Consider the following 12,975-nt stretch of genomic DNA (forward strand, 5'->3'; position numbering starts at 1 on the left):
TCATCAACACTGCCCCCAGGCTTTGATGACAAGAGTGACAATGATGACCAACCATGAGCTGAAGCACAACGAGAGGTGGTGATGATGAGAGTCACGTGTGAGGAAGGACGTCACTACCTGCACCACAGGCACATGTCCATGTAACACTGCGAAAGTGAGGGGCGTCGCCTGTCGTGTTTCGGGAAAGACTGAGGGGTGCTTGTGCACTGAGTTTGGCACCTGGGGAAGGGATACAGATAAGGGGGGAGGGGTTTGGGTAGGTAGGGGGGTGGGGGGAGAAAAGGTGAGGGAGAGAGATGGGACGCCATTAAAACTACAACATGGCCTCCGGAGCACAACAGAAGCAGCTGCAGGGGGGAAGAGGGCGGACAGGAGGCTGAACAGGACAAACTAGAGTAATGAACACGGTACCCCGGGGCAGGAGAGGACCTCCTGTAACCGTGTTCACCCCCTGATGAACACCAGAGATTGATCTGTCTCGTTACCGTCCTAATGGGCTCACTCTGATCTTCCCACCCTCCACTTTTGGCTCTGATCTGACCCCTCTCTGCTCTCTGGTTAAGCTGCAATGAAAAAGTATGATCTAGTAGCGACTCAGATCATGCCTTATAAGACTTTCCTGACTTGGGAGCAGCACAATGAACAAGTTCAGGTTCTCCGTGATCTCCTCTGTCTCAGCCATGACTGTCCATAAACCAACTGCTGCTTTTCAGCTGTTCAGTATATTAAAACAGCCGCTCCAGTGAAAACAGGGTAATTACGCTGCTATAGAACAGCTTGGACCATTTGGAATGGTACAAAACTTTGGATTTTTTCATAGACTGTGACAGTTTGCAAAGAGTACGAATAACTTTGGATGTGACACTTTTTGTTCAAATATAAATAAAAGCTGAGACATTTTTTCCACAATAATGCTGATGTAGAATTTTTTTTTTCCAATGATGTTTTTCAATGGTTGAATAAAAGTAACTTTACGTCCAAATTTGGGTTAAGCATAATTTTGTGCTTAACTCAATGAATCTGGTAACCATCATGAACAAAGAACAATATTTCTGTGCATTGGCACTGAAAAGTACTTCCAAGTTTCTTAATAGGGCTCCCAAGTTACTTCTACCAGTTAATCCCACAGCCCCACTAGTTCATCTGATTTTACTAGTCTTTTCATTAGTATGTGAAGCATTTGAAAACCGTGATGTTGAAGTTTATGAGGAACAGGACTGTTGTTAACACCATCTAACCCAAAAGTCAGTTGTATTTCATGATCATGTAGTCCATAGCTTTTACAAAAATATTTATTTATCTGTTTCTCTACGTTTACTACCATGTTCCCCCATACTGTTGTTGGGGGAACATGGTGAAAGCAGCATGTTTGGACACATCAGTGAGAAACATTCAAACAATTTTAAATGTTTAAATTTTGAAACTGGCTGCAAACCCAATCAACAAAAGGTAGACATTAACAGGTATTTATTTTTTAGTGGACAGAGCTTAGTGCATTGTGCTTTTGTCAGGGTGACATGGATGCGGTGGACAGCAAATCAACTCTGACACAACAGAATAGGACGCATTGTTCCCAAAGTGACTGATGAAGACCACGAGAAGCAGGACATCATGAGGCTTTGACTGGATCACCACTGTGATGTCTGCACTGACTCAAATTATGTCACCTTGATTCTCTGCAGACTCTGTGACAAATTTATTTTTTTAAACTGAAGCAGTCTTTATCGCTTTCCCCTCCTGACAGAGAAGAAATGACTCAGCAACAAACCTCCGCATCAGGGTTTATGTTGTAAATGCTCATATGCTTGTGGGTTTCACTGCACAAGCTGTACTTCAGTCTGCTTGTATGCTGTGATGAGGAACAGCAGTCGGTGCCTCATGATGTTCAACTCTCACATATTTACTTCTTTACATACATGGGAGTGAGAGGAGATGAGAGACAACATGATTGGTTTTCTCTATTTCAATAACAACACATAGTTTTCAGTCATTTCACTTTTGAGAATGTAACTACGTAGATGTGATCTTTCCATGTTACCCATGACACCCATGTGCAGTCCATTCTACATTCCTTCATTTGACTTTGGTCTATGTGAAATCAAAATGACAGTAAAAACCTATTGAACACTGACCTCACTGTTAATATCAGCTCCTGCATCCAGCAGCATCTGAACCATAGCCTCGTCTCCACGGACACAAGCATACATGAGTGGGGTCATCCCCTGATCAACCACACAGAACAAAAGCAAATCATTTCCATTAGTTGAAGACATTTCCTAGCAGCATACTGTTTTGAAATATCATTTAGACAAATTTTGTGATTTGATATTATGTATTTCATGTCGTCACAGATTTTTTTGTTGGTTCTGGTATTGGAACATTAATACTCATGATTCCAAAAAAACATGATTCAAGTTGTCCCCGTTAATTTATTTTTTGTATATTGCATATCTTAGAAGAAATTACATTTTCAAAAAAAAAAAAAAGTCACCTTTCTAGTACATGTGAGACATGAATATGAGGTTTCATGAGAGATTACTGGACATTTCTAAGACTCTGGACAACCTCGGCTTGTAACCATGGAAACAAGAACACAACACAATTATCTTAAACAGTTTTTCAGTTATGTTAAATAAATGAAATGAGACAGACAGACAGGAGGACAGGATAAAGGAAACTTTATTATATCCACCTCCTCGCCTTCTTTATTTATGATTTAGTCCAGCAGAATTTAAGACTACCCACAACAGTTATCTCTCACAATTCCTCTCCCGACAACTTGGGACTGATGAGAGTGACATTTTGCTATTATTAGAAGGATTAGAAATTAATTAATATCTCCTCCTCTCCTCTGAGTCATGAGGGAAATAACCAGATCTCTGCAGAGATCAGCTCAAAAATAAATACAGATTTTTCCACGTAAAAATAATGATTACATCCAGCGAAGCGGTGCTGTTTTGTAATTGTCAGTGTTTGTGTGTCCGTCCGTTAGTCCGTCTGTCTGTCCACCAAATATCTTCACAACCATTGCAGATAGAAAGATGGGAAAAAAAACACATTACTCGGGCGGCAAAGGGGATGAGAATGAGATGATGACCTTGACCTTGAGAAAACTAGGTCAAGGTGAAAGGTCAACTTTTGTACATTTTTTTTTGCACATATCCCTGGATAAGATAGAAAGATGACACAAATGGCGTTATATTCAGGAAGGCAAAGGGATGAAAATTAGATCATAACCTTGACCTTGAAAAAACAGGTCAAGGTCAAATTTTCACTTTTATACCTTTTTTGGTACACATCTCTGAAACCTGATCAGATACAATCACAAAACAAAAAGCAAACTTTTTCAGGAAGCCAGAGGCATAAAAATGTGTAGGTCAGGGTACAATTTTGAATTCAGGAACGCCGTGGGATGTTGCGGTCTATGACTGCCTTGTTTACTCTTGAAGTATTACTCTGTTGATTTACAGTATTCGAGCACCTTGGCACGAATGCTGTAGGAAATCACATGTCAGAAAAAGCCTTAATCTTTACGAATGCCTTCTGTGCTCAGAAGTCTGCATGGTGCACTAAGGTGAAGAAGCCGCAGCGTTCCACTGTAACATAATTTTCTGTTCGATGGGCTGTGTGTGTGTGTGTATCAGTGTAAATGTGCCTCCATTTGCGTTATTCAGTGTGTTGACTGTGTCTCTAACCTGCTCACTCGTGCTGTTGATACCATCGGGTCCCAGCAGGTTGACAGCTTGCTTCACCAGATCTGTACGTCCGCAGCTGAGCATACGGAAGCCCAGGTCTTGCAGGAACTTAGCTTCAATAGAGGCAGCATCCAGTCTCCTCGAGGCGCAGAAGCAGTCATCCGCTCTGAGAGGTAAAGCACACGACCCGTTACAGTCCCTTACACGACCCCTTACAGCATTTTTTTTTTTTTTTTTGGCACTGCAGGGCAGGTGAGTGCGGGGGCTTGTGTCATTTTGCACATATTACAAATGTGCAAGTTTGCGTGCAGGCTTATTTATTTGTCTTTACAGACGATGAAGTTGGTTTCACACACACACACACACACACACACACACACACACACACACACACACACACACACACACACACACACACACACACACACACACACACTCTGCAGCTGAAACACATGCACACTGATTTCAGCCATACCGGAGCTGACGGGGCTCACAGTCCACCCCAGGCAGCAGCAACCTGGCAGCCTGCCGTACATCATCGCTGTCCACGGAGAAGCTGCGTCTGTGCTCGGTGTGAACTACAGCCACGCGCACCCACTCCATCAGAGGTGGCAGCACCATAAATGGCCTGTAGGGGGCGATAAAGGCATATTCTGGCCACTGATCTTCAGTCTTGCAAGAACTCAGTGTGCTCAGACATTTGCAGAGAAAATCCACCTAATACAGAATTTACATAAATTATTTTTTGATCTTTCCCTGCATAGCAGATGTTTAAGAACAGGATGAACTTCAAATACAAGATGAAATCAAAACTGCCAAAACTAGAATGCCACAGAGAGACACTTTGAAGTGAAAAAGAGAAAAGTGAGCAAGATCATAGCATGAATAGCAGACAGATCACAGAGTCTATGATCCACAGCACTGTTCTGAAAGCCTTCAGTTTATTCTCCATTACCAAGGCCAACACCTTGATAGAATAATGTTTCATATTATGCTGATTCTGTTAAGACCTAGCTGGGTATACACACAGACACACATACATATACATACTGTATATACATATGTAATGTATTTCATTGCAACATATGTATAATTGATTATAGAAGTTTTTCAGTATGCGTTAAAAGGCATTGCCATTCATGTATCCATACTTTACAAGATTGCAGCTTAAGCATAATATTTTGCATAACATTATAAAATCCTATAAACCTAATGGTGCTACGACTGAATATTAGAATATAGCATGTGTGACAGCTCACTATCTGTTTAAAGTAAACAAAGGGTTTTAAATTTTTTTTTGGAATCTGCTTTGGAAGCTAGACAGCAGAAAACAACAGAGATCACACAGAGCAGCTTAAGAGTGCACAGACAACAGGACTGCAGTCTCAATGCGAAAAAATTGTGAAGTTAAAAATCTGCAGAACCAACAGCTCTGATCGATTCTGCAGGACCCACAGCTGTGATTTCTAAAGGTGTACATATGCAAAACACAAAGTCACAAGTACAAATCAATGAAATTATATATCTGCATCTCTCCCCTCCTCAATGTGCTCTGTGTTAAAGATCTAAATGCATTAAAGCACATACTGGTTAGAGATCCATAATGTCACATTTTGATCTCTGTCACAGCACTGACATCATGTAATGACTGTAAATACATAATTGTTCTTAGTCCCTGAGAAAAAGAAGAAGCTGTCAGACATACAGTAAATGAATCATGAAACATGATCACATTTTCTGTCATGGTTACTGAAGCTTGTGTGTTCTCAGTGTGTGTATCTCTCTCCCTCTCTCTCTCTCTCTCTCTCTCTCTCTCTCTCTCTCAGCTATTCACTTATAATTAGTACACGCACACACACACACACACACACACACACACACAAACACACACACACACACACACACACACACACACACACACACACACACACACACAAACACACACATATACATATATATATATATATATATATATATACCTGTATATATATATATATATATATATATAGAGAGAGAGAGAGAGAGAGGGAGACAGAGACAGAGAAAGAGACAGAGACACACACACACGTCACTCATTTCTAATTAGTCGCTCATCAATGCTGTTCACACTTGACGGGATCTTTTTAAGCTTCTGAGAAATGCAAACCTTTTCATTTTATTCACTTCAAAGCAGCCTGACCTACAACCACAAGACATTATAGATTCCACAGACTTCATTTAAACGGAGCCCAACACCAATCAAAAGGCAACAAATGTCAAATAGCAAGGCGTTTCCTTAAAACCACGCCAGAGACAATAGGTCACAGGAAGTCCAAGGTCTTGATGTTTCATTATACAGTAAATTCTGTATTAGGTTTAATATGCTTAAAGATATCTAAGACAAATATTTATAATTGCAATTTTTTAATAAAACCGGTGGTAAAGTAAACATGAGTTGGACACACTCGTCAGGTTTGCTATGCTGCAGGGAGTAAACTGTTGAGCCTCAGAGCAGGACTGCTCAGGCCCAACCGTTCAGCGTAGTTCCCACCTATGCTAAAAACTGGTGGGTCTAACCCCCCAACTGGTAGGAAATACTGAACAGAATGAGGAAAAATGCTAATGCAGAATATAACAAAAAAAAAAGTGATAAACTCATTGGAAGAAACTGCAGTAATTGGGTAGATTGGCCTTATTTTTGGCTGGTAGGAAAATATATAACAAACAACAAAGAATCAAGGAAAAAACACCATGGAAATGTTGCCTAGTCCTTAAGTCATTTATGTATATGTCACACAGTCATCCAGCTGCTGGCTGAATATGTCCCACGATGTCAGCGGCAGTAATTATGAATACTGAGTGAGCACATGTCTGAGCACGCCCGCCTTCTGCTGGCGCTCAGGTCACCCAGAGGCCTTGCTCAAGTAGCCAGTAAGTTGACTATTCACTTATGTGTACTTTCCTTCCAGATGAAAACATCTGGTGTGTCATTTCAGTGTGAGCTCAGAGAGCCAGAAATACAGCAAACGTCTGGCTCTCTCAGAGAACAATAACCTCTGCAGTTCTACACAGAAGTAAAATCAACCCAAGGAAGTGTATAAAGTTAGAGTCGGAGGTCAAAATAAGGTCAGAAAAGTAATAGCTAAACGAAGTTCAAAGGGGTTCTAATGGTTCTCATGGTGGTCCTTCATGGTTGCTCCATTGACAAAATGAGATGATGTGATCTGATGTTTTATGTATTACCAAATGATAATCCTGTAAGTTCAGGTTTTGAAATAAAATGTCTATTAAAATAAAATCAAAATCACAAAGATTATTTTTCTCAGCTCAGTTATGAAAAGCAGGAAACAAACATCTAGATAACAAAACTGCGGGCTTGACATGTCTAACAAATACAACATTTACAATATTTTGCTGTACACTGAGCAATAAGAGCTCTTTATTAGACTTTACTATACCATCTCTTCTCATGCTAGTGTTCTACTGTTCCATTGTGAAAAAATGTTTTATATTTCAGTTTCATGGAGTATGCTGTTCCAAAAAGCTGCTGACTCATCTTATGTCACGTTGAAGATTTATGAGAGAAATGATCAACGCTTTTGTTCTGACATTCAGAACATTGGTTCACTCTATTTGTTCATTTCAGCTACTCATTCGAAAGGATTAAAATTTAGAAAGTTTTAATATTTTCTTTTGCGGAGAAAATATTACCCACAATATACTCTAAGACTTCTTAATGAAGTATAAAGATAATAATAGTTCTTATGTTCTCACATTCTCATTTCAATTGTCAGCTGGGAACCGCAGTCTTCCGAATGCATCCAAAGAGCACATGTCTACATTTATAGGGAACTATTTTATATGTACATTTAGCCCTTGTTCATTATAATAAATCAACATGTTCTGCACAACAATAGTCGGGCCTACTGGTTTGTTTTAAATATTTTTATGAGAATCTACATAGTACATTTACATTGTTGGTTTGGGTGCTTTTACAGATTTGGTTGATGATAATAAACATTAAACATCTTCAGTTTCGGCTCAAGTCTGATCCTCACCTTTCTGTTTGTAAGGTAACCTTGGAAGGCTCAACGTTTGGGTTCTCCCACTCCATCTGAGGGCAGTGCATGAAGTAACACAGCGTATAGATGGCCTCGGGCTGCCAGTGAATGACGCCACTCTTCTGGTGGACTGGTGTCCCGTTGTTATGGTTCTTCATGTACAGTGGCTGTAAGTAGTGCATGGCCCGAGACACCAGGTCACCTACACAAACACACACACACACACACACACACACACACACACACACACACACACACACACACACACACACACACACACACACACACACACACAAACGCAAAAAAAAAAAAAGGTAGAGAGTGGTGAGAAATGAATTTAAGTGCAGATAGAAGTGTGTAAAGACAAGAATATTTTCAGCACACGTCCTGTAAAGAGTCCGTCAGGGAATCATCCTCATTCCTTCCAGCTCCCTTGGAGCTCAGCCTGTCAGGGGAACTCAACACTTTTCACAAACCAGTCTGGAAAAAGAGAGAGAGATAGCTGGAGATGCTCAGGACTGCACCGTGAGAAGAATGAATATTTATGGGTGAGACTAAGTAACTCCGAGATATTTCCTCTGCATAATTTGCCATTTACTTTAAGGTCATCCAGTTGGGGCTTGAAAATCTAAGCTTGAGAAGATTCAGCTAATAAAAAATTAAATATTCTCCAGATAGTTTTAAAAGAAAGCAAACAGTAAACAGATATTCTATCTTGTCCTGCAAATTCAGCTAATCAAAAATCCACACATGAAATGGAATATTTCAACAGCCACACTGGTATCCATAAAACCCCTCCACTTGAAGTTAACATTGTGACTGTCGCGCAGCCCTGTATTATTACAGCATGGATTCAAATCCCCCTTTGCTGAGTTTCTGTCACTTCTCCTTCCTGTTTGTGAGAAAATGTAATGAAATTCTAAAGCGGGTCAGTCTGAAAATTAAAAACAATCTGTGTCATATTGTTCCGGTATGTCAGAATGATGCCACTTGATATTCTAGTCTAAATGAGCTATACTAAGTGTGTGCCTATAGAGTGGGAACAAACAAGCGCCCTCTGAGACAAAAAAGACTTGTTTAGCATCCAAATTACACTATTTGAGGCTGCCAAAATACCATTTAGTCTGAACAATACAAGAGGTGAAAGTAAAAAGGAAGCTAAAGAACATTCATGAAATAAAAGAACCAATCTTCTAAAGTATCCTTTTGAAACAGTGGGGGTGATGAGAAATATGCTGGACATTGAAGCAATGAGCGGGAAATATTTTGACTGGAATGACCGCCTCTTGTCTCTCTATCAGCATCCTTAACCCGTCTTTCTCCAGATTGTACCAGCAGGAACACAGATGCACTTCTAATCGCACCTTCTTAAGCTTGGTAAAGGAAGCTGAGGTGTTCATCCAGTTGTCTCATCTTCTTTATGCTGGCCAGTGGCATATCCTACAGTGGAAGAAGCTACTAAAGCCAGAGCAGTTTAACACACTGATGCTGTTCCTTCCATAGGTGTACACAAAAATAAAACATCTGAAAAAGGACTGACTGGTTTTCGGTCACGTATACCAGCAAAGCATTCATTTTTGGCAAAGACAGAAGGAGGATGGATAGAGTTTAATAAGATAAAACATCAATAGTCTTTTCATGCTAAGATTCAAGCCGTTAATCAATACCTCATCCTGGGTAATTAATTCCTCGTGCCAATAAGAAGAGAAGCAGTGGAGAACCTGCAATATCCTGTTCCTCAGGTATATCTCTACCTTAAAATTCCCTTTGAAAACTGGAGTCACACAAATGTAGCCGTTTCCAGAGTACGATGTGTCTGCTGTCCCATGCAGCTGCTGCCATCATCACTTTTTTTCTTCACATATGCAGCCTTGATTAATTTAATGGTTGCCTGTGGCCATCCTGACTCAACAAAACACTGAGCTATTCTCTCCACTACTTTTGTCCATTAGAAAAACTGGCCACCAGCTACCACGAATGTTACATCATGTGTGGGACATAAACACTGTCTGCGTGGAGCTGTTGAAAGCTCTTGCCGAAAAAGATTCGCTAAGAAGGACAGAAAAAAGTAGAAGAACAAACGTTATGCTCCCCTTGGATTATAAATATTTACTTATAATTTCTTTCTTCTCTTTCTTCCTATCTCACAGTATTTAAAGAATGGGACATTTGTCGAGTGGAGGGTTGCCGCAATCCTGTCGGGATCGAGTAGCTCCTACCTACTGAATTGATTTGAGTCATCAAGTCACACTTGGGCCATTATTTTCTTTTACTAGGCTTCTTTCAATATGCTCAATCTCCAATAGCAAACTGTTAAACAGAAGACCACTATTAAATTAAAGTTTAAAAAAGTACAGATGATCTAATTTCCAAGCCTCAGCTGTAACTTCAGTAAGTTTCTCAGCTGACTCCATTTAACTTGGGTGTTCAATCACAACTTAGCATGAAGCACTGAAATCAAGAAATACATTTTCCCATAAGTTTTATGTTTTTGTAATCAGATACATGTTGAAAAAATAAAAGCATCTAGATGCTCTTAAACCTGCCACGAGCACATGATCTTTGAAAGGCATTACTCAGAGCTCTTTTCTCAGCTGCATAGAAAAGCAGTCCTGAGTCAATCACACTAGACAAAAAGATGGAGCAAAACACTGAAAAGCAGTGGATGTGGATGACGTAAAGGAAAAGATCTGCAAAAATCCTTTCTAGAACTTTGCATTCATTTAGGTAAAATGTGCATTCATTTAGGTAAAATGTGCATTCATTTAGGTAAAATGTGTTTCCAGCTGTAATGACTATAAATAGAGTATGAGAAAATCCCTTCCCAAATCAGCATTACTGTATTTTACTTATACTGTGTGTATAAATTTATTGTGAGTTTGTGTGTGTGTGTGCATGCGTGCGTGCGTGTGTGTAAATCACGGCTTTTTTAACCTTGAATGTTAGTGATAGGTTTCTCCAGAGTTAAAGACTTAAATGTATATACATTTCTACATTTTTTCCATCAGCAGCAATGTGCGGAACATATTTGAAGCAGGATGTTTTCTGGCATGACTGAGCGACGACAACACAAAGAGTCTTAATAATTGCAGCATTTGTGAGACTGTCATTTAAAATATGCTAATGTGACATTTTGGTGGAGGAGAAAATACAAAGGTAAATCAGTGGCAAACCTCCAAAATTGAGTTTAAATGCCAGCCCCCCTTCAAAAAGAAAATAAATAAATAAAATAGCGTTCCTGCATAGGATGCAAACCTCACTGCACTGGAGCTTATAGTAATTATTCATTCATTCATTCATTTTCCAAATCCGCTTAATCCGCTAACGCAGGTCGCGGGGTAGCCAGTCCCTATCCTGGCAGTCTCAGGGCGTGAGGCGGGGGACACTCCGTGCACGACGCCAGTGCATCGCGGGCTTATAGTAATTAAAATTAGTAAAAATAAAAATTAACTCTGTCTTTCTCTTTAACCTTCCAGTTGACAGTTCTTGTTAGATTTTGCACTTTGTCCAATTCACTATTTTACTTTGTCAGTGTCGTCATTGCCAACTAGTTGACCTCAATTACTCTTTTTCTTCATCAATGTCTGTGATTCGCTGTTCGACACCTGATAATTATTTACAGAATTTCTCTACAGAGCTGATAATATTGGTCTAAACTTTCTGAGTGTGTATGAAGTGTCAGCATAATGGAGCGAGTCCTTGCTTGACCTCATCAATCCAACCTGGTCAGAGCACCAGCGCTGTGATTCAGCGCTGCACCAGACCCTCCCACCACCCACTTATCTGAGAACATATGCAGTGAAGAGAATTAGCTCACTGTTTATTCTCATGTGAAGTGTTTAGATATAAAAGCAATATTTTTCCAGCCGTCTTTTGACATAGTAACACCATGGCAACAGAAACAGACCCCTTCCCCATTATTGTTTCCATATTATTGTGTACATCATGACATAATCTGTTCTAATGCAGCTGTGTTTATTATTCTGTCAAAGGACGCTGCAGCACTCTAATGCTTCAACTGCAGGGAACTGCAGAGTTGCATGCAACCAAGAAACTAAACTGCTGATCTCTTCCAATGAGCGTCTTGACCACAGCAAATGTGAAAATGTGAATTATCATCAATGGGTTGCAACATACCGTTATTGTTTTATAAAATGGACTTGTAAAACATATTTAGATTTAAACACTGTACAAAGGTATTCAGAAAACACAAAGTTGTCCATCATTAGCTGAATAATCAGTACATTGTGAGTGGAGAGGCATTGAATCAACTTTTAAAAGCCTTGTCAAGCCAATAAACAAAAATGAGATTGAACTGGAAGGCTGTAGTTAATTAGAATTGCTCTCCGTCAGAGGAACGGAGTCCCTTTTATTTACATTGACACAAACATATGCATAGCAGGATTAGGAAGCAGTAATCTATAGAAAGCCCCATGGGCAATACTTATAAGTTAACAAGTTGGCATGCAGATAACATATTGTACTTTTTTTTTATTGAGCAGTAAATATAAAGTGGAGCTGAAGTTGATGAAAATATCGGTTTTGCAGGTATTTTGTTAAAACCCAAGACACACAGGAAAACACCAATGTTATTACAATTCATCCTGAGGCAGGAAATGTTGTTAAGACGTTTAAAATTCTTGGAGGAATATACTAAGAATGTTTTATTCTTCCAACCTACAAGTAGTCTCATTAGAACAAATGAGTATCAGAACAAAATAACACATTGATCAAATCCAAAATACTGATGTATGTACAGTATTGAAATGTATTTTAAGTGTCACCCTGGATCTCACCCACACCAGGACAAAGGTATAGGGACAACTAAACAAACTAAGGGGGTACTAAAACACATACACGCACACGCACACGCACACGCACACACACACACACACACACACACACACACACACACACACACACACACACACACACACACACAAACTCACTTAATTCGGAGATGCTGCCCACTCTGGTTGACAACAAGCACTGTTCAATGGAGCGCAGCTCAGTTTGGCTGTAGGCGTTCCCCTCTCCGCCCTTCCCTGCCCGCTGCTGCTGCTGCTGCTGCTGCTGCTGCTGGTCCCTGTGAAGAATCAGACCCTCAGGTAGACTGAGCACACCTGAGAGACAAAGAGAGACCCATCAGTGGCACAGCAAAAAACAGGACTGCAGGCTGGAATTTCACCATCTGGATGCCATAACTGATTGTGTCAGTCAAAGATTTTGGTTACCCTCAC

At 40.0% G+C, this 12,975-nt stretch overlaps 1 protein-coding gene across 3 annotated transcripts in view; it reads right to left on the bottom strand.

Moving 5' to 3' along the window:
* btbd11b (BTB (POZ) domain containing 11b) overlaps positions 1-12,975 on the bottom strand; it is a 71,329-nt gene that overhangs the window by 9,719 nt on the left and 48,635 nt on the right. For 2 of the 3 annotated variants that reach the window (XM_068313797.1, XM_068313795.1), the window contains exons 2-7: positions 12,685-12,858; positions 7,733-7,937; positions 4,171-4,323; positions 3,696-3,861; positions 2,133-2,222; positions 118-219 (exon numbers count right to left, since the gene is read on the bottom strand). In XM_068313797.1, the coding sequence (XP_068169898.1) occupies positions 118-219; positions 2,133-2,222; positions 3,696-3,861; positions 4,171-4,323; positions 7,733-7,937; positions 12,685-12,858 (890 nt within the window). The remainder of the gene's footprint in view (positions 1-117; positions 220-2,132; positions 2,223-3,695; positions 3,862-4,170; positions 4,324-7,732; positions 7,938-12,684; positions 12,859-12,975) is intronic. The other variant, XM_068313796.1, reaches the window with a different exon arrangement.

The sequence above is a fragment of the Antennarius striatus genome, chromosome 4, assembly GCF_040054535.1.
Source record: "Antennarius striatus isolate MH-2024 chromosome 4, ASM4005453v1, whole genome shotgun sequence".
NCBI classification, from domain to species: Eukaryota; Metazoa; Chordata; class Actinopteri; order Lophiiformes; family Antennariidae; genus Antennarius; species Antennarius striatus.